Source organism: Scyliorhinus canicula, chromosome 7, assembly GCF_902713615.1.
Source record: "Scyliorhinus canicula chromosome 7, sScyCan1.1, whole genome shotgun sequence".
NCBI classification, from domain to species: domain Eukaryota; kingdom Metazoa; phylum Chordata; class Chondrichthyes; order Carcharhiniformes; family Scyliorhinidae; genus Scyliorhinus; species Scyliorhinus canicula.
In genome coordinates, this window is record NC_052152.1 from 203,174,965 (window position 1) to 203,196,362 (window position 21,398).

Sequence of the window (21,398 nt, forward strand, 5' to 3'; positions counted from 1 at the left end):
TCTGTTAAATATCGCGACAGGCCTCTCGTGAGATTTGCGATGCTCAGAATTCGCGAGATGTTGCAATCTGGATTCCACAATGGCTGGCGTGATCCAGATTTACATATTTAAGTGAGCAGTTAGGATTCTTCCAATGTCCAGGAACGAATGTCTGTGCCAGGGAGACCTCACCGTGGCGCCGTTAAGCATTGTCCCACACAAAAGTGGACCAGGCATAATGGCACCTGGGGGGCAGCACGGCGCCTAGGTCCCAGGTTTGAACCCGGCCCTGGGTCACTGTCTGTGTGGAGTTTGCACATTCTCCCCATGTCTGCATGGGTAGGTGGATTTGCCATTCTAAATTGCCCCTTCATTGAAAAAAATAATAATTGGGTACTCTAAATTAAGAAAAAACATAAGGAAATTGGGGAGTGGGGCCTTACAAGGCATCGGGTGGTCGGACACTGGGTAGGGTGGTATTCTAGCACTCCCGCTGCCAACCGGGCACCTTGGCACTTGCATCTTGACACTGCCACACTGGATCCCTGGCAGTGCTACACGGGTACCCTGGCATTGCCAACCTGCCAGGTGCCCAGGTGTCACTGCCATACTTGCAGAGGTACTGCAAGGGTGCAAGGCTGGATGTGCCAAGGCGTCAAGTTACCTGTGCCGGGGATCGGGCCCGGGGTCGCCCTGACTTTGTGAAGTGGGATGAGGGGAGGCTCGACGATCCCCTAACAAGTAAGTTGGGTTATTAGAGGGTGTCCGGAGGCCACGGTGGCAGGTCAATAGATTCGGGGCATTTTGAAATGATAAGTGCAGCCAAGGCCAAAAAAAAAAGAGTCCTATTTAATAGTGAGGTCGTTCTCGGCGCTGCAGGCTGCAAGAAACATCCCACTTATCACTCCCAAAACGGACTCTTTTTTCCCCATTAAACCATGCCCATTATTTGAATGGAGAGAGATTACAGAACTCTGGGTAACAAGGTATGTTGTTACATAAATCAGGAAAAGGTAGTATGCAGGTACAGCAAGCATTTAGGAAGGCTAATGGAAAGTTATATTTTATTGCCGGGGTAATGGAATATAAAAGTATGTAAATGTATCTACAATTGTTCAGGGCATTTGTGAGACCACAGGCGGGATTCTCCGTTGCCCGATGCCGATATCGTAATCAGCCATGCTCCGTCCCCTCGGAAATGGTGTATTCGAGTTGTGCGCCGTTGCAATGGCGTTGGCGTGTCATCGGCTGGTCCTCCCACGACACTCCGTTCCCGATGGCCAAGTTCCTGATGGCACAGGACAGGCGTGGACTCAGCAGTCGGGAACCCGGCGTGGCGGCTGCGGACTGTGTCCAGCGCCGCCACATTCAGCCGGGATCTGTGCCGCCGGCAGGTGGGGGGGTTTCAGCGAGGGCTTGGGAGACTGGTGCGGGGTGGCCAGGGGGTGGCCTGTGGGGTTGCGGATGGCGGGTCGGGTCTGCGCTCAGCCAGCGCCATGTTGTACTGTGCGACCACTGCAGGTCATCAGCCGTGCACATGCACGGCCAGTGACGCGGCCATTTTCCGACCGTTTTCAGCGTGGGAGCCAGGAGTTTCACCCGGCGCCACTGCTCACCCCTCACTGGCCTGGGAATCGGTGAGGGTTCGGCGCTGATTTCTTGGTTGTAAACCTCCCGTGAATTCTCCATTCAAGTTGGCACTTAGCCGCTGAAACGGGGAATTTAGCCCCACAAGTTTAAAAGTCAAGGGCTGGATTCTCCGGTTGCCCACGCCAAAATAGCGTTCGGCGAACGGCCGGAGAATCCGAGTTCCTGACCAAATTGGGGTGCTGCTGCTCTTGCGATGCCCCGCCCCCTCCAAAGCAGCGTACTCGGAAAGAATGCTACGCCACGTATCGACGGCCTCATGACATTGCCTGATGCCCGCCCCACGGTGCTCCGCCCCTGACCGGCCGAGTTCCCAATGTTGTGAGTTACTCATGGTCTCACCCATCGAGAGCTCGGCGTGGCAGCTGCGGACTCAGTCCAGTGCTGCCACAGTCGGGTGAGGGCCGACCCGCGGACAGGGAGGAACATTATTCGGGGCTGGAGCCACTATGGGATCGTGGTCCGGGGCATGCAAGCCAGCTGAAGGGTGGGGGGCACTATTTCTTAGGCCGTGTCCGCGAGTGGCCTCCGCCATGTAGCACGCGCGGCTGCTGCAGTCCACCGCTGTGTGCATGCGCAGCCACAGACCCGACAATTCTCCGGGCCATATCGGCAGCTAGAGCTAGTGCTCTACGCTGCCATCCTGCTAGATCCCAGCAAAATGGGAAATCGGTGGCCGTTTTGCGCCATTTTTCCATTCCCACGGCGATGTGGGGACATAGCCCCAGAATTGGAGAATCTAGGCCCAGGAGCCTTCCATTTAAGATGGATATGTGGAGAATTGTGTTCTCTCAGAAGGTAGTGAATCTTTGGAACTCTCTTCCTCAGGGTCTACTGGAGGTTGAGAACATATTTAAGGTGAAGATAGGTAGGTTCCTGTGGGAATATAGTGTTGAGGCCACAATCAGATCAGCCATGATCTTATTGAATGGCAGAGCAGGCTGAAGGGGTTGAATGGCCTACAACTGCTCCTAATTTGTATGCTTTTCTGTTTCTATGTAAACCTATTACATCTCTACATTTTGTGGAGAACTCATTGGCCTGAAAAGAAGGGATCTTTCCCAAGGATTTGGACGTGGGGCGTGGGATTGGATCAGATGAGAAAATCGCAGAAAAATTGTTTGTGATAGTTTTGGATGTGTTCCCACCTCCTTGTACTTTTCCCAGAGGCAGCTTCATTGTGCTGACAGCAACCCAGCCAGCAGCAGCAGGAAGCCAATTAAGGTTCATAAGCAGCCAATTAGCAGCACTTTTCCAGTGCCAATGAGATTTTTCTGGCATCACACCGGATCTCGGCTGTAACTGCAGCTTGTCAGGTAACAAGGCACATGCAGTGCAAGGAGTTGAGCACCAGGACAAATAAATTAAATCTACCACCTTAAAATGCAAATCTGCAAGTCAAAGGTCCACTACAGGCAGCGACTTTGCAATTTGCTTGCAATCCCCCAGAGACTGCAGTAAGGAATAATTAATTGGATGGTAATGCCGAAGGCAGCCTCTTAATTGTACATCCAGGAGATGTACTGCTGCTGAGAATGTGACTGGGACCTAAAAATGGTTCCTACTGCTGAAAGTGTTCTGGAGAATTCAGTCTCTGAACTCTGTTTCTCAGTTTAGATTGCAAATGGAAAGGGAGTACGAATTAGTGGTGAAGGCACAGTTTCTGGAAGATTGGTTGTGACTTTGCCCATGTTGAGCTGTAAGAACTTCTAGCTCATTCATAATCGATTTCAAAGAGTCTTAAAACAAAGAATGGTGGTGGAGAGATGTATCTTTAACATAGTGGGTTGGTTAGTTCAGCTGATTTTAGTTCTGGTAGAAGTTAACATTCTGGCCTTTTAGCAACATAAGTGGTAAATTTTGAATTGTGTGCTATTCAATGTTGTGGACCTTTGATCACCTCATGCAAGTGCTGTGCAAAATTTCTGGAGATGTTCTCAAGAGTGAAAATTATGCTGATTGAAGTTAGACTTAATTGTGAAACCAGAGAAAATTATGGTACTGCAGAATTGTCAAGTGTAGGAAGGGAGAAACTATCACAGCTAATGTTCCCGTTCAGATTCGGAATCATCCAAACTTGTGATAGCCAAACAAGGGATAGGAACAGGCAAATCAAAAAGGTGGATGTGGCCTTACAGATGGTACTTACTCTAATGACATTAGAGCCAAGGAAGGGTCGGGTTGGATATGCTTCATGTGAGTGCTACAGGTGCTGCAAGTAAGAGGAAACCATGACAGGATGGACATAGAATATAACAGGATAGACATAGGGCGAAATTCTCCCAAAGGGAGACAAACAGCCGACGCCGGAGTGAAACCCGGAGTGTTTCACTCCGGTGTTGGAGGCCGCTCCTCGTCCCCTATTCTTTTCTTCCCCCCCCCCCCCCCGCGGGGGGCTAGGAACTTCGGTGCGTGAATTTTGAGCGCCCGGCCTTGACGCTTGCAGTGACGCTTCCTGCTTGACGGCAGGAATGACGCAGCCAGCGGCGCCTAAGTGATGTCACCCGCGCATGCGCGGTTGCCGTCTTCCCCTCCGCTGGCCCGCAAGACATGGCGGCTTGATCTTGCGGGGCGGTGGAGGGAAAAGAGTGCGTCTTTTAGAGACGCCGGCCCGACGATCGTTGGGCACCGATCGCGGGCCAGACACCTCCTGAGCACGCCCATTGTGCGCGATCCTCCCTCCGCCCCCCACAGGCCCCACATGCAGCGGTCGCGCATTGTTCACGCCGGCAGCGACCAGGTGTGGTTGGCGCCAGCGTGAACCGGTCGGGTTCGGCAGGTCGCCCGGCGCATCCGAAACGGCGAGCAGCGATTCTCCGAGCGTGGGGGTGCCAGGGCGGCGTGGCGTGATTCGCCCGGCACTCCCGCGATTCTCCCACCCGGCGTGGGGGTCGGAGAATCGCGCCCATAGTACTTTGCTGTTATAAAAATGTATTTGCTCATACTTTCATGATAATTTTTTTCAACTATGAAATAACACGCATTTTCTCATATTCAGGTTAAGGAAAGTTTGGCAGAAGAGGAAATGCATCATAAAGAACTGTTACCTGACCATATCACATGGAACAGTGAGTTCAGCATGGGAAAGAGATCGGAACATTGTTTGATTTTGTTTGGCAGTAAATGCCGCTCAGTTTACAACCATCTGTTAACTGAGTAACATCTCTTTAGTCTTTTATACTAAATAAGATTAATTTCTCTGGAGCAAAAAGACTATTAAAACAAAGGATGGAAAATTAACTCACCGAAAAATAATCCAAGTTGAAATCCACAAGTTAGAATCAGGGAAAGGTATATGGCATGCCTGGATATACTGGTGTGGATTTTAACTTGGATTGCTTTACGCTGAGTTAATTTTCCACCCATTAGAGGCAAGTGTAGCGACCAATCCTCCTTTAATTGCACTGGGTCCACTTTCCACCAGGAAAGGCATGAAGACCATGTCAAGCAGACAAAGATCAGACAGCTTGAGGGCGCACACCAGCATCCAGCTGTGTGGTAGGGAGAGGGTCCTACCAGAAAAAAAGGGTGGATTCTGGGAACAGGAAGCCATTGTGCTTCTTGGGAGACTCCGAGGAGTACTCCTCCTGGTCCCACAAAGACAAGTTTTATACTTATCATTAGCGCCTCTTCTGTCAGTGAACCAGCTACAAACCTGCTTTCCAAGCGGAGGTGACTTTCTTACTTAGGCCCTGGTTATGTGCTCAGGTCTTATTGACAATATTTGCCCAGTGCATGAGGCAAGCACTTTTTCCACAAAAGCTGCAAACTCTGCAGCTGAAAAACAGATAGGGTCAGGGTTTAATCGGATAACAAAACAATTGCGCTTTAACTTCATTTTCCCAGTTTCAGTTGCATAGACCTACAGGGCGTGACCTCAGGTTTCTAAGTGTAATTTGTGGCGGGCTTTGCTGGGAGTTTCTCCCCAGCACTGTCGGTGAGTTTGCCACTGCTATCTATCCATAAGGGCACGATTTATCTGAACGGGAACAGAGTCCCGTAATGCGTGAGATTAGCTGGGTGTTTCCTGGTGCTCAGCGCGCTAAGGAACACTCCGTTATATAACATCAATCTGGGTCGATTGGGGGCCTCAGCAGGGAACTTCCCGACGAGGCTACACTTAGCCCCGTTTTCTGCACAGAGAAGCTCTGCTTGCTGGAACTCCTCAGTGCAGCGAGAGATCAGGATGCCATTTTTAAATGCTGTCCCGATGCCCCTGCATAGGATACACCCTATCCCAATCACAAATGAAAGGAGCTTTGGGGCACGATCGACCCAAATGGGGAAAGTATCCCGTAGCGCAAGTTTAGTCGGGTGTTTGCTGGCGCTCAGAATGCTGTGAAACACACCACTATCTAACGCCCATCCGGGTAGATTGGGGGCCTCAGCGGGAAATGCCCAGACGAGGCCGGACGTATTAACCCTGTTTTCTGCACTGAGGAGTTCTGCAGAGCTCCTCACTACAGTGAGACATCAGGAAGCCATTTTTTTTAAATAAATATTTTTATTCTCCTTTTTCACATTTTCATCCAAATTTACATCCACCGACAAACAATCAATGGTAACAAATACAATGTCAATCCCCTGACCAACAATTCCTCCCTCCCAACAACCCCCAAACAACACTCAACAAACATCAAAGAAAAGGATTCAGGAATGCACCATCCACCCACACATAGTCACAAACAACATTCACAGTCCAACTCCCCCCTCCCGCCCGAACATCCCCCACCCCCACTATCCCAACCCCCCCCTCTCTATCTCAAACCCCCCCCCACTATCCCCAATGTTCGATGTCATCCAATTCTTGAGTGCATAATAAACAAAGCCCATGAATTGTAGAACCCTCCCATCCTTCCCCTCAACACAAACTTCACCTTCTCAAATGTTCAAAACTCCAACAGATCCCCCCTGCCACGCCAGGGTGGAGAAACTGATCTCCAGGACGCCATTTTTAATTGGCCTCCAATCTCTCAAGCCCCCCACATGATCCCCAATTCTCAACATAGTATAAGGGGGTCTCCAGGCCCACCACACCCACCTGGCAGGGCACACCCAAGCCCAATCCACCACTGCAAACAAAATGCCACCTTGGAAGCTTGGCAGTGCCAGCCTGGCACCCCAGCAGTGCCACCTTGGCAGTGCCAGGCTAGCACCCAGGTGGCACTGTCTGGGTGCTAGGTTGGCAGTGCCAGTGTACCACCCTGCTTACAGGGTATGCATCTGGGGGCCTCCAATACCCTGGGAGACCCTCAAGTGCTGTTCTATCTGATCCCCGTTTGACAAGACCAGCGCTGACCTGAGGTCTGTAAGGCAAGGGAGTTAGATCCCACGCCTTGGTTTGACCTCGGAAATGCATATTAAAGTGAGACTAGCTGTCTTAATCTAATATGCAGATTTGCCAGAGTGGCCGGGATTCACATTGCCACATCTCGTGAGATGCGTTAGATCCTGATTTTCATATGCATGCATGTGCAAACACGCACACACTTTGGGCGAGATTTACCGACCACCCCGCCACGTGCTTTTCGACAGCGAAGGCGGTCCGCCAGCGGGGTCACGTTAGATCTCACGAGGTGTGGCAAGGGTAGTTTTCTTGAAAATACAAAGAATGTAAATTATTTCACACTCAATTTAGTAACAGAGAATGGCAGCACGGTGGCTCAGTGGTTAGCATTGCTGCCTCAAGGCGCCGAGGTCCCAGGTTCGATCCCGGCTCTGGGTCACTGTCCGCGTGGAGTTTGCACATTCTCCCTGTGTCTGCGTGGATTTTGCCCCCACAACTCAAAGATGTGCAGGGCAGGTAGATTGAACATGCTAAATTGTCTCTTAATTGGAAAAAGTTAATTGGGTCTAAATTTATTTTTTAAAACTTGCTAACAGTGAATAACAGCTAAAAAAAGGCTAAGATAAATTAGCATGATGCCATAATCTTTTTAAACTCACACATGAACAGTGTGAATTAGTGCTACCATTTCTCATTGCCTGCACCCCTTGTCCAGGAAACCCATGCGCCGGCATGAACAGCCGGTAAATCCTACCCTTTAGTTCTTGAGCAGCAATCAGGAGTGACAAGCTGGCAGATTTTATTTCCCTCTCCATAGCCCGTGGGCCCTCAGATCAGTTTTGGATCTTCAAATGCTCCCTAAAATGAGATCAAGGATTAGAGCAGAGGGGGCCGATTCTCCAAGTCCCGTGCCGGGCCGGAGAATTGGCGCAACCACGTCACGACGCCCCGGCGCATGTGGCGCGGTGCTGGCCGCGGGCCGCTGGAATCGGCAGGGCCGCCGATTCTTCGGCCCAGATGGGCCAAGCAGCCGCGCCGATACGACAGAGTCCCGCTGGCGCTGTTCACCCCTGGTCACTGCCGGCGGGATCTCTGTGCGAACGGTCAGGGGGCAGCATGTGGGGGTGTGGGAGGGGGCTCCGATGGGGTCTGGCCCGCGATTGGGGCCCACTGATCGGCGGGCCGGCCTCTTTTCCCCCCTCCCCGCTGGGCCTACTTTCTGGCGTGGCCAGCCCCTGAACACCAACACCATGTTGAGTCGGGCCCGTTGCACTAAAGAAGTGCCCCCTGCATGCGCAGGTTGGTGCGGCCCAACTGCGCATGCGGGCGCCGCGAAAGGATGCTGGAGCGGCGTGAACCGCTCCGCTCCAGCGCCATGCTGGCCCGCTGTGGGGGCCAGAATCGGTCGTACCTGGACGCGGTTCACGCCGTCACGTGAACACTTGAGCTCCATATTGGAGAATCGCCCCCAGAGTGTTTCAAATGACCTCGGTGTCCCTGAATTAGGCAAAGAAAGCCATTGGGAACATTCTTGGAATGTAAAGGTATTTGCCCACTGTGCCATCAAGGGGGGTCAACTGTAAAATTATGTTCTAAATTATGTCGTCCTAATGAGATAGTAGAATGCATCATCTTCAAATTTTAAAATTAATTTCTGTTTCACCCAGCCCAACCGGCAGCCAGCGAAGCTCAATCTCCTGACCTGTCAAGTGAAACCAAGTTTGGAAGATAAAAAGTGCTTTGACCTCATTTCACGTATGAGCTATCATTTTGATTTTTTTGAAACTCTACTTTTAGTGTGGTAATTTTGTACTATTCATTACTTCATGGCATATGTTGATTTGTGATCAAGATTTGTATTGTTCTTTGTTATTTACACATGGATCGGATGGGTATAGAGAGATACGGCACAAGGAAGTGCTGAGGGTTTGGCAAAGGTTGGTATCTTGACCGGTACAGGCTTGGAGGGCCGAAGGGCCTGTTCCTGTGCTGTATTGTTCTTTGTTCTTTGTCTCTTTTAGTCTGAAGTTTCAAACAGAGAAATGCAGTAGTATCCTCAGATTCTGTTGTCCATTTTGTTTGCTAAGCTTGTCTGCCATTACTGTCATTGCCATATTGCCCGTGTTCGCCTGAGAGATAGAACCAATACTTCACACCCCACATTAGATAAGGGAAAAATTTCATCCTTGTATCCTTGGACAGCTGATATTTGTTTATTTTGTATTAATTTCACCAAATGAATTTACCAAGGGTCTTTGATATCAGTCTTTTGTAGAAGTAAAGAGCTATTCCTTGGAAGATTAAATAGTTGAGTAGATTATATGAGGGAGCATGTTGCACATAATGTGAGAAAGAAAGAATCATTAGGGATATATAGTTGGAGCCAATTAGAAAGGTAAGGAGCGATAAGGCCCTATTGGGATTTGAAGGTGAGATCAAGAAGTTTAAGACTGCAACTCGGGTGAAGGAGAATTAATTGATTTCAACAAGGATTGGGGTTATGTTTGTGTAGGCCGTGAAGAAACAAGCTGCAACATTTGGTCTGGCTTGCAGTTTATGGAAGGCGCTAGAGAAATCAAGTTTGAGGTGCTTTAATTGTAAGTTCAGTCAATATTTAGAGGTAAAAGAAAATAATTCTAGTAATCGATTGTCTCTAAGGAGCAGAGCTCAGAGTGAGCAGTATGTCATACCTCTTGACTTAGCCACAGCTTGAATCCAGGAAGGTTGCTAGCGGGTTAAGTTGTAAAACAGGTATGAATCAAAGAAGTTTCTCCTTTTCAGTTGGGAATGCACAAGCTAATTCTATAAATTGTGACCCATGGGCCAAGCTTTGCATCCTATGAAGACTGAAATCATTGTCTTTGACCCCAGTTACAAACTCTTTACCTTTTCCACCAATTCCACCCATCTCCTCCACCAATTCCACCCATCTCCTCTATCACTACCTCAGATTGAACCAAACTGTTTGCAACCTTGTTATCCTGTTCAACCATGAGCTTCCAATCCCAAAAGCTTTCCATCACAAAGACCTTCTACTTTCAACTCTATGACATCACCTGCCTCCAATTGAATCCAGATTAAATATTTTATGACTGTAAATTCAAATTTGAACATATTCAATGTCAGGGTGTCCCACGGGATTGTTGCTTTTTCTCCTTCAGCTAATTTAGTGTAATGCTATTTTTTTTTCCTTTTAGATAACCGCACGTATCACTTCCTGGCAGACGATGAGCAGGATTGCATGGCGTAAGTAGAAAGCTGTCCAGTTATGGATTGTTGTGGATAGATAATGGATTGTGCAGTGTGTTATGAAGTTAGCTCCATGGTTTGAAATTATGTCATACCTGAGAGACCCAAGTTTGGATCTGTAAAGTAAGCATGGTTGTGTATTATTGATATATAAATAAATAATCCAGTAAAATGCAGTACAGGTCCTGCAGAGCAGAAAGCTGGGTCATCACTCACTTCTGGGCCCTTTGGTGGGACCCAGGCTGCGAGAACAAAATTCCAACCCTAGTTTTGGATTCCTCTGCACATCCTCTCACATTGTTCTTGGAGTTGGAGGGTTTTAATTTTTTTTAAGGCTAAGCATATGCATTGATTTTGAATCTTCTGAACATATTTCCAGAAGGCTTTATTCCAGCATCATTTGTGTAACATGTTCCTGTTATCATATTTGAAGTTTCTTCAGTTTTTGTATTTATTTCAATGCAGCGATGATTCAAGCCATACATTTTAAACCTAGTTTAATCTTCAGTTGAATGAAGCTTTGACAGTATTGCATTTCTTAGATCAATGTCTGATTAGCTGGAGAGAATTCTACCCATTTGCCTTCCCGCCTCTAATTCCCAGTTCCTTCACATTAGGATGCCTAAACCCAATAGCTATTCTTTCCAGGTAAATACATTTCCTCCTTTGCTGCTCAAGTTTCTCATTTTAGTTTGCTCTCAACTTATTTAAAAATCCATGGTCTGGTTCAAGACCCAGTTTTTATTCTCAGCTCTTTTTTCTCATGGTCACAATTCCTGGCTGTTCGTTGATTCCTGGCCCTGCTCTTCATTTTCTATACCAGGTGAAATTCTTTGCTGCGGAAGATTTGAAAGAGTGTTATGACACCCTGGGCTAGGGAGTGATCAATTCCAGCCCTTTGACCCAGAGTCGCAACATAACTGAATTAACTAGTAATACTTATAAGGTTTTTGAGATCTTTGGCCGTAGACTGTACCAATGACTTACAGGCACCAGATTTGTAAGTAAAAAACAAAAACTGTTTATTTATAACAAGAAAAAAGTTAAAACATGCAATAATTAAACTAGAATAATGGCCTCCTAATCTATTACTTTCCCCTTTGACGGTCCCACCTTCTACCCAACACACAAGACAGATGCACACAAAGAAAGTGAAGGGGATAAAATGATAGGGGATTAAGATATGGAAGTAAAAGAGACATGTCTTATTGCTGACGTTGAAGTCGGATATCTTCCCAGGAAGCAGAGCTTTGAAAACCATCAGTTGGGTTGGATCTTCTGGTATGTGCATTCAGTCAGAACTCAAAATTACCAGCCTCACTGAGATAAAATTAGAGTTCTGCAATATTCAGATTTTAAAAGGAGATTTTCATCTAACCCAGCCTGCCTGGTGCTGGGCTGGATTTTCCTGAAGTTTAAATGGTTGTGGAGAGAGAAAGACTTTTTATTCAGGACCTTAGAGAGGTCATCTGGAAAGATAGAAATGAGAACTGTGGTTCTCCAAGCCAAATCAAAAGAACCTCGCTCTACAAAATGGAGCCAGTCTGAGTTTGGCAGAACATTCTGGAACACCAGCATCAGTCATCATCGAGAACCAATCAATTCCCGGGAAATCAATTGGCTGCCAGCCACGACCATCAAAAATGTAATCACTGGTCCAGACCTATTGGCACTGGTAGCAGGGGTCTCCTGAGGCCAGACCAAACAGACATCTGCTTGGGAGGGGGAGGGGGGGTCAGTAATTGTCCAGATGCAAAAGTTGTAACGGCTAAGCTAACAAAAAAGTAAAGGGAATATACAAGGGAAATTAGGTTTTAATAGGAGGATCCTTACAACCTGAGGATAAATTTTCAAGACTTGCACTGGGGTCCCATCTTAGTATTTCAAGATCCCAAGGCCACTGTGCTTAAAAGCAACCCTCCAAACTCAACATGAGCAATCTGCAAGAATAGGCAATGGCAGACATTTAAAGAACACATGGATGAACTTCAGCAATTTTACCTCCCTCTCTGGCATAAGAGTAACACTGGGAAGGTGTCTCAACGATGGCTAACAAGTGAAATCAGAGATGGTGTTAAAGCCAAAGAGGAGACATGTAAATTGGCCAGAAAAAGCAGCAAGCCTGAGGACTGGAAGAAATTAAAAATTCAGCAGAGGAGGACAAAGGGTTTATTTCGGAAGGGCAAATCGAATACGAGAGTAAGCTTGCAGAAAACATAAAAACTGACTGAAAAAGCTTCCATCAATATGTGAAGAGAAAAAGACTGGTGAAGACAGATGTAGGTCCGTTACCGTTAGAATCAGGTGAATTCATAATGGACAACAAAGAGATGGCAGACCAGTTGAACAATTACTTTGGATTTATCTTCACTGAGGAGGACACAAATAACCTTCTGGAAATACTAGGAGACAGAGGGTCTAGCATGAAGGAGGAACTGAAGGAAATCCTTATTAGTCAGGCAATTATATTGGGGCTGGGATTAAAACCAAATAAGTCCCCAGGGCCTGATGCTCTGCACCCCAGAGTACTTAATGAAGTGGCTCTAGAAATAGTGGACTCATTGGTGGTCATTTTCCAGCATTCTATACACTCTATAAGAGTTCTAATGGATTAGAGGGTAGCTAATGTAACCCCACTTTTTAAGAAAGGAGGGAGAGAGAAAACGGGGAATTATGGACCGGTTAGCCTGACATCGGTGGTGGAGAAAATGCTGGAGTCAATAATTAAAGATGAAATAATTGAGCATTTGGAAAGCGGGGACAGGATCAGTCCAAGTCAGCATGGATTCACTAAAGGGAAATCACGCTTGACAAATCTCTGGACCAGTGGAGTGGACAAGGGTGAACCAATGGATGTTGTATATCTGGATTTTCAAAAGGCTTTTGACAAGATCCCACACAAGAGATTAGAGGGCAAAATTAAAGCTCATGGTATTGGGGGTTATATATTGATGTGGATAGAGAACTGGTTGGCAGACTGGGAGCAGAGAGTGGGAATAAACGGGTCTTTTTCAGAGTGGCAGGCAGTGACTAGTGAGGTAGAGCAGGGTTCAGTGTTGGGACCCAATATACATATAAAATCCTGATGGGACTGGACAGGCTAGATGCGGGAAGAATGTTCCCGATGATGGGGACGTCCAGAATTAGGGCTCAGAGCCTAAGAATAAGGGGTAAGCAATTCAGGACTGAGATGAGGAAGAACTTCCTCTCTCAGAGAGTTGTGAACTTGTCCAATTCTCTACCACAGAAAATTGTTGGGGCCAGTTCGTTGGATATATTCAAGAGGGAGCTGGCCCTTCCAGCTAAAGGGATCAAGGGGTATGGAGAGAAAGCGGGACAGAATTTGCATGATCAGCCATGATCATATTGAATGGTGGTGCAGGCTCGAAGGGCCGAATGGCCTACTCTATGTTTCTATGACCTGTGCAGAAATTCAAAACTAGGACTGGAATTTGGTTCTCATGGTGTGGGTCCTGTGAATAGGCCCAGAAGCTAAAAATGACAGCTTCAACACATGGCAGGACATGGGCAAAGATTTATGGGTGTCAGGCAACTAATTGTTTGCCTTGGGGTGGACGACCCTATTAAAGGGATTCCTGGAGCTGCCAGCCCACCAGGAGCAGTGGTCACTGCTGAAACTACACCTGAAAGAAGTACAGCACCCTCCTAGCCAGGTAAATGCAGTCTGAGTGTGCCAGGGCCAGTCAGGAAGGCTCCAGCAGACGCAGGAGGGGTGGTTTGTGAGAGAATGTACCATTGTTGCTGTGGGGCAGCCATTGATGCCAAGGGAGCCTTCGCCGGACCAAAATGTGCCTGAATAAGAGGCTGCCAGAGATTTCCTAGTGGTAACCCATGTGGCAGAGGACCCACTTGCCATTGGTGAAATTACAGTGGAGATGGAAAGAGTTCCTTAATTAGGCATTTTAGGGGCTCAGTTGTCCTCTGGGTGGGGCCACCTTTTCAGTTACTGACAATATGCCAAGCTGGCAGGTTTGCCACCTCTTGCCTTCCTTCACCTTTTTTACAGGCTCTTCCAACTCCAATTCCTCCCCAGAAGACTGGTAGGATTGACAGCTAGGACTATAAATATAAAATAGTCCTAGAACTACAATGACTTGCCTCTGAAAACTACAACCATGTTCCTTTAGATCAGGTGTGGCTCCAGCTGGAGATTTTTCATTTTAATTCTCATGGACTTCATTTTTGCTTGGTCTTCTTCGTGTCATATTTGAGTAAATTCTTGCCTTTATATTTAGGACAACTACTCTCTCTTCTGGCATTCAGCACTTGTGTCCATATCTGGATCAAGGCTGCGATATAGAGTTTAGAGCCAGATGGTTTTGACAGAACCTGAACTGAGTATTAGTGAACAGGTTATTAGTGAGTCTGTGTGACATTACTTTCTATGTCATTTTCCTGACACTTAAACATTTGGACTGACCTTTATATAATAGTGGATGTCATTTTCAGTTTGGATAAAGGGAGAAATCTGTTAATTGCAAATTAGTGACCTTTAAACACCGTTATACGAGTACATTGAAGTCAATGGAGTGAAGAAACATCAGGCATAATATATAATGGTCAGCTACCATACCTACCTTTGTGTCCTCCCGGCCCCAATTAGGTAGCTGACTGTACTCCTTAGTGTTATCTGTCAGCAGCTAACTCTCACTTCATTTCTCTCATCTTCTCTTTGGTTTAAAATTTTGATATTTTTATGTTGTAATTTTTCTATCTATCTTAAAACCCTTTTACACTAAAAAAAACCCACAGTTGCTTTGTACCATATCTTACATGAAGATGTTCCCCTGCCTGGGGCCTTTTGCAGCTTGTCTAGTGCTAATGACCACATTTGTTGTCCTGGCCAGATTCCTCAGATTTCCTGTGAATCTAAGAGTAGAGTGAAAGGTTTTTTTAAAAAAAAAAGTAGAAATAAACCTTGCTGGCCTTAAGTGTTATAACCCCCCATGTGGACCATGGGAAAACAATCATTGATCAGCCTATGGGACTCTTGGAATATGAGCTCCCTAGGTAGAGGGTGGAGGCCAACCACTTGGGGCTTGTTAGGGGCAAGATATAAAAACAGGCCCAACTCGGGGCCTGATAGAATAGATCCTCCCAGCTAGGATTGCGCTGGCAGTGAGATCCTGCATTAAGCAGACCTGTCTAAAAATGTAAATAAATTCAGCTTTGTTAACAAGAGCTTCCTTATGAATGAAAAGCAAATTACTGCGGGTGCTGGAATCTGAAACCAAAGAGAAAATGCTGGAAAATCTCAGCAAGTCTGGCCACATCTGCACGGAGAGAAAAGAGCTAATGTTTAGAGTCCAGATGACCCTTTGTCAAAACTAAAAGACTTAGAAAGTGGGAAATATTTATACTGTGGTGTGAGAGAATGAAAGATGATTCATAGCCACAGAAACCAAGGGGACAGAGTGCTAATGGCCACAGAAACTAAGGGAAAAGAATGCCAATGGCAGTCCCCAGAGAGAACAAACGGTGTGAACGGCCAAACAGCAGAGAAACTAACATCGGAGAGTAAATTGTGACAGATGTAGATGTGGGAGGAGGGGAAGTGGGAAGCAAAGGGTAGAAAAGGTAAGGAAAGGGGGAAAGATAGGGGGGGGAATATATATAAAGTAAGACAAGAAATAAATAAATGGTAAACGGCAGTTAAAATGAAATGAGATGAAAACAAAGGGGTCAAGGTGGGGTAGAGCTAATCATCTGAAGTTGTTGAATTCGATGTTGAGACCGGAAGGCTGTAGCGTACCTCCGAAGGTTTTTCAGAAAGTCTGAGCAGGATTAAGGATGCCAAAGCCCACATCTATGTCTATCCTATTGCTCAGCCCGGTATCTCCGGGCGAGGCTGGTTCCTTATGCGCTCCTTATTGAGGTGGATGCAGAACTGCGACAGATGCAAGATGTAGGAGTCAGTTTGCAGATTGGGCTGCGGCGGTGGTGCCAGCGATGAAACCTGATAAAACCATCCGGCTATGTGGGGACTTCAAGCTTACTGTAAACTGGGCTTCGCGATTGCACTGCTACCGAAGCCCCAGGTTCAGGATCTATATGCACGGCTGGCTGGGGACTCGTCATTTACATAGCTCGATATAAGCCATGTGTACCTACAGGTGGAGCTTGACCCAGTGTCTAGAAAATTTGGCACGATAAATACACATCGACGGTTGTTTGAATACACCCGCCTTCCATTTGGAGTTTTGTCAGCCCTCACAATATTTTAGAGCATGGTGGAGAACATCTTACAGGGCTTGCCAAAAGTGGTCGTCTACTTGGATTACGTTCTTATCACCGGTTCCACAGAGCAGGAGCACGTGGAAAATCTCCCGGAGGTACTCAGCCGGGCAGCCGTTTTGCTCAAGTGGGTGCCTGGCTAAAACGTAGTACATGTGTTTTCCATGCCAAGACAGTGGCCTACCTCAAATAACATGTGGATAGTGATGAGCTGCACCCAGTTGAGAATAAAGTTCAGGTTATAAAAGGGACCCCCACTCTGTGGACGACACTGAACTCGGATCCCTTTTGGGCCTCGGTAAATACTATGACAAGTTTATTGCAAACCTGGCCTCCTTGCATGTGTTGCTGCGGAAAGATCGGAAATGGTGCTGGGCCACGTCTCAGGATGAGGCATTCATGGCATGAAGAGGTGCCTATCTTCCAAACAACTCTTGAAACACTATGGCCCAACTAGGCCCTTGACTTTGATGTGTGATACTTCCCGAATGGCATTGGGCAGTGCTGGCCCTTGAGTGGAGTGACAGCATGGAATTTGTCTCGAGGACCTTGGCAGACGCTGAGCACGGGTACACACAAATTGAGATGGAAGGTCTTGCTGTTATCTTTGGAATTAAGAAATTTCACTAATATACGTATGGTTGACATTTCATTGTCATAACGGACCACAGCTGTTGCTTGGCCTTTTCCAAAAGGACACGAGCATGCTGCCTGTTGTGTCAGCCAGGATTCAACGGTGAGCCCTCCTGGTTTCCGCTTATGAGTACACATTTCAACACCACTCGGGTACCAGGATCGCCCATGCGGATACGCTCAGCTGGTTGCTGGTGCCTGCGAGCGCCCCGTTCCCACCTTTAGCATAAGGTGATTGCGGCTCAGAATCTTCTGGACACCTGTTGCTCGTTATGCTTTCCCTTAATTTGCTCTGTTTTAATTACTTTTGCTCAAGAGTCGCCAGGTATCTTTCTGATACCACCACAGGGTTCAAAGCCAAGTACTGATCAATGACTCGATACACCAGTTAGTAAGTTTGAAATCAATACACATTTATTTACACACACGGTCAATTATTACTCATGCATAAACTCTATTCGCTAAACTACAACTACTACTAAAACCTATACTTAGCTTCGAGTGGCCCACCCAGTCAGAGGAACAATGGCCGCTGTCCGGTTCTGATACTGCTGGCTTCGAGCTGGTACGGAATAGTAGCTAGGAGCATCTATCTCATAGCGTGCATTGACCTTAGACTTACTTGGTTGATGCAGCTGTTAGGCAGGTCTCTCCTCGCTGAGTGCCAAAGCCAAGAGAGCGAACTGAACTTGGGGACTCTATCTTATAGTCCCCAGGGGTTTTGCGCCCTTCTGGGTGGACCCCGGACTTGGTCCCAATTTATTGGACCATGTCCCAATCGTTCGTATTGATTTTCTCCAATACCGGAGTTGTTCCCTGATCGTTGGGTGGGCCCTATGTGGCCGCTGGCCTGCCTTTGTTTTAGCTCCCACTGACGCCGGGGAGTCTGGCCTGGTCTCGATTGTTCCAATGTTTCCTCTTTGTCCCTGGAGATAGCTCATTAATATGCTAATGGCTATTGGTTTCAGTTCTGTCTGGGTTCTGCAAATCTTAATACACAGGAAATCTTGCACCTGCTGGTTTTCTCTAGTGTTGTCCGTTTTTCCCTGCACTCCTTGCAAGTGTCCAATTTGGAATCGGATCTTGGCCACCCCAGGTGGCTACACACCTTAACGATAATGTCTGCTCCAGTGTGTGCATGGACACAGAGCGACCTGGCATTGGCAAAGCTTCACCGTATGTTACTCAGTAGCGGTAAAAAGGAGGCTTTTCCACTGTCTCTGCAACCCTTGGCTCAGATGTTCTCCGAGCTGAGTTTAAGGGTTGGAGTAATATTGTGGGGTGCTCGGCTGGTCATTCCCTTGTTACAGGATTTGCTCACTGGCCATCAGGGTTTTCCGAAATGAAAATGTTGGCTCGGAGCTATGTTTGGTGGCCGGGACATAGAAAGAATTGTAAAAAACTGCCCGGTATGCCGGGAATTTCAGAACCTTTGGTCACTGGCTCCTCTCCAACGTTGGGAATGGCTGGGTGGTCCATGAATTTCCCTCCATGGGCTCCATGTTTCTAATAATTGTGGACGCCCATTCCCAAGTGCCTGGAGGTTTCCAGGATGTCTTCCACGATGTCCAGGGCCACAATTGAGAAGCTCTGGGATTTCTTTTGCACCCATGGACTTCTGGAAGTGCAGATTATGGATAATGGCATTCCTTTCACCAGTGAGGAGTTTGCCGTTTTTATGTCGTGTAATGGCATTCGGCACATCCACACTGCGCCATATCATCCTTCATCTAATGGACTGGTAGAGCGGACAGTCCAAGCGTTTAAACGGGGATTGAAAAAGCAGCCAACGGCGTCTTTGGACATATGGTTGGCCTATTTCTCATTCAATTACCGTATAATGCTGCATGCAACCACCGGGATTGCTCCAGCAGAACCTCTCATGGGACAACTCAGGCCTTGGTTGGGTCTTACTCTTCCAAACCTTCAGGCCAACAAAGGATCACCGTGATTCAGGGAGTAGGATGGAATGTTCTGCGCTTGGGGATACCATTAATGCACGGAATGTTGGCAATGGCATATTATGGTTCCCGGGGGTGGTAGAACCAGACTGGCCCGGTCTCATATAGGGTCCAAGTTCAGGGAAAGACTCTTCAGAAGCATGTGGACCATTTGACCAGGCGTGAGGTCGCCTGTCGGGACGTTCCACCAGCGGTAGTGTCATTGTCACCGCCGCATGAGCCACCACTTGGGTTGAGGGCCCAGCCATCTGGGTTGTCAAGTCCAACCCAGCAAGAGTGCTATGACTCGGGTTCCGATTATGGACACGGAGATATCTGCACCAGCAGACGACATTGTGTCTGGCACCGAGGCCCTATTGTTCCCCCTTGGGCTGTCAGCCAGGAAGCAGTGTGCAGTGACCCGTTACACTCCACCCCACATAGAGCCACCACAATTGGATGCTCATCCGCGGTCTAAGCGACAGAGAAGGCCTCCACCAGAGGCAGCTGATGGGGGAACCTTCAGACTTTGGGGTGGGGGTGGGGGAGGGATGTTATTACCCCCATGGAGACCATGGGAAACAATCATTGATCTCTCTGTGGGACTCTGAAAATAAATGAGCTCCCTAGGTAGGAGACTGAGGCCAACCTGAGGTTCGTTAGGAGCAAGATCCATAAGCAGGCCCAACTCAGGGCCTGACAGAACAAATCCTCCCAGCTGGGAAGTGAGATGCTGCATTAAGCAGACTTGTATAAATATGTAAATAAATTCACCTTCGTTAATGACAGCTTCCTTATGAGCTATTATAACAAAATGCACAAAGTCCACTTAACTTTCTGGGTCCCTTCTGGCACTGGCTCCACTTATCCTGCGGGGTCCTCTGGTTAAAATTATAGTCAGACCACGAGAATTCACCTCATCTTAATAGACATATTTTAAAAAGGTCTCTGGTGGATTCCGCCACGTGACCCCTCACTCAAGTTTGGGACGAACAGTACAACACCAGGATTAGTGAGGATTAGGTCCTTGGGCCTCTTTAACTGCCTTGCCACCTAGTTCTGTCGAGTAGCATGGTTAAAATCATCACCCATAATGGCATTGGAAGGTGAGAAAAATCAACGGTCTTGATCTTAAAAGAACAAATGAATATTTTACACAAATTATATTTGGTCTTCTGTATATTTTATGGAATTTACCTGAGAAGCATAAATATTAGGCAGGATTTACCGGCTGTTCATGCCAGCGCGAAATTCCAGTCCCCCGCCTGCGCATCGGTTTCCCGGCGACAAAGGGTGCCGCCGCGGGGAAATCCCGTTGATAACGTCTAGCGGGCTGCCTCCACCACCAAAATACACCCGTTGGGGTGGTCTGTAAATCCTGCCCATTATTTCAGGATCTATAGTTGTGCACCTGTTATCTCTTCATGTTGTGTCGAGTGTTTTTAATATTATCACTTTCTGGACATTATACTGGATTATTATAATAGTAGCTAACTCTGCAGTTTAAATTTAATAGCTAGATAGATATTTTGAACTGCCAGTGTAATGTGAACAACATAATGTATCACTCTTCCCATATTATGTGAAGGTGGATCTCTGTTCTAACCAATTGCAAGCAAGAAGCTCTAAGTGTGGCTTTCCACGAACACCACAGTGGTTCAGAGAACAGTGTTGAAGATCTAACAAAAGCCATTATTGAAGATGTCCTGCATATGCCAGGGAATACTGAGTGCTGTGACTGTGGGGCAGCAGGTGAGAAAAAACAGTTGAACAATGAAATGGCAACTTTAGTGAATTAATTTCTGTATTTTTTGTGAAGAGTTTCAGAACTTCAAAGTGAAATATTGCATTGGGATTCTAAAGGATTCCTCTTCTGAAATTTTGAATTAAGTGCAATGCAAAGGAGGCATTCCATTAATTTCTCTCTATCCAACTGCAAAGCAAGTATTTAATTCAAACATCAACACCATTTACTTATGTAGCACCTTTCAAGATAATGAAAGGTCCCACCAAAACAAGAGGTCACAAGCAAACTAAATGAAAAGCTTTAAAAAGCAAAAAATTTAAACAAAAAAAAAAATGCTAAAAATTCTCAACTGGCTAAGCAGCATCTATTGGCAAGATCCAAACTAACTCTTCTTGAGAATGGAAAGATATTACTGGTGAGCACCATTTAAATCGGGTCAGAACAAGTGGAAAGGGACTGCCAGATGCAAAAGAAGAACGAGAATGACCTGTAATGTGCATAAGCGCAAAACAGAAAAAGTGATTGTTCCCTCTGTGACACCCTGGTTCACTTTTATGCCACCCCTAACATCTGCAGTCATTTTCCTGGGCCTTCTCCAAGAATTACAGTGGAAATGTGCCCTGAAGGTCTTCACATTTCCAAAGCCATTTATTCTCACCCA

At 46.9% G+C, this 21,398-nt stretch overlaps 1 protein-coding gene across 3 annotated transcripts in view; it reads left to right on the top strand.

Moving 5' to 3' along the window:
- The window catches only part of unm_sa1614 (un-named sa1614), a 319,542-nt gene that overhangs the window by 202,204 nt on the left and 95,940 nt on the right, over positions 1–21,398 (top strand). For all 3 annotated transcript variants that reach the window (XM_038803728.1, XM_038803726.1, XM_038803727.1), the window contains 4 exons: positions 4,625–4,694; positions 8,581–8,668; positions 10,111–10,159; positions 20,579–20,742. In XM_038803728.1, coding sequence (XP_038659656.1) covers positions 4,625–4,694; positions 8,581–8,668; positions 10,111–10,159; positions 20,579–20,742 — 371 coding nt within the window. The remainder of the gene's footprint in view (positions 1–4,624; positions 4,695–8,580; positions 8,669–10,110; positions 10,160–20,578; positions 20,743–21,398) is intronic.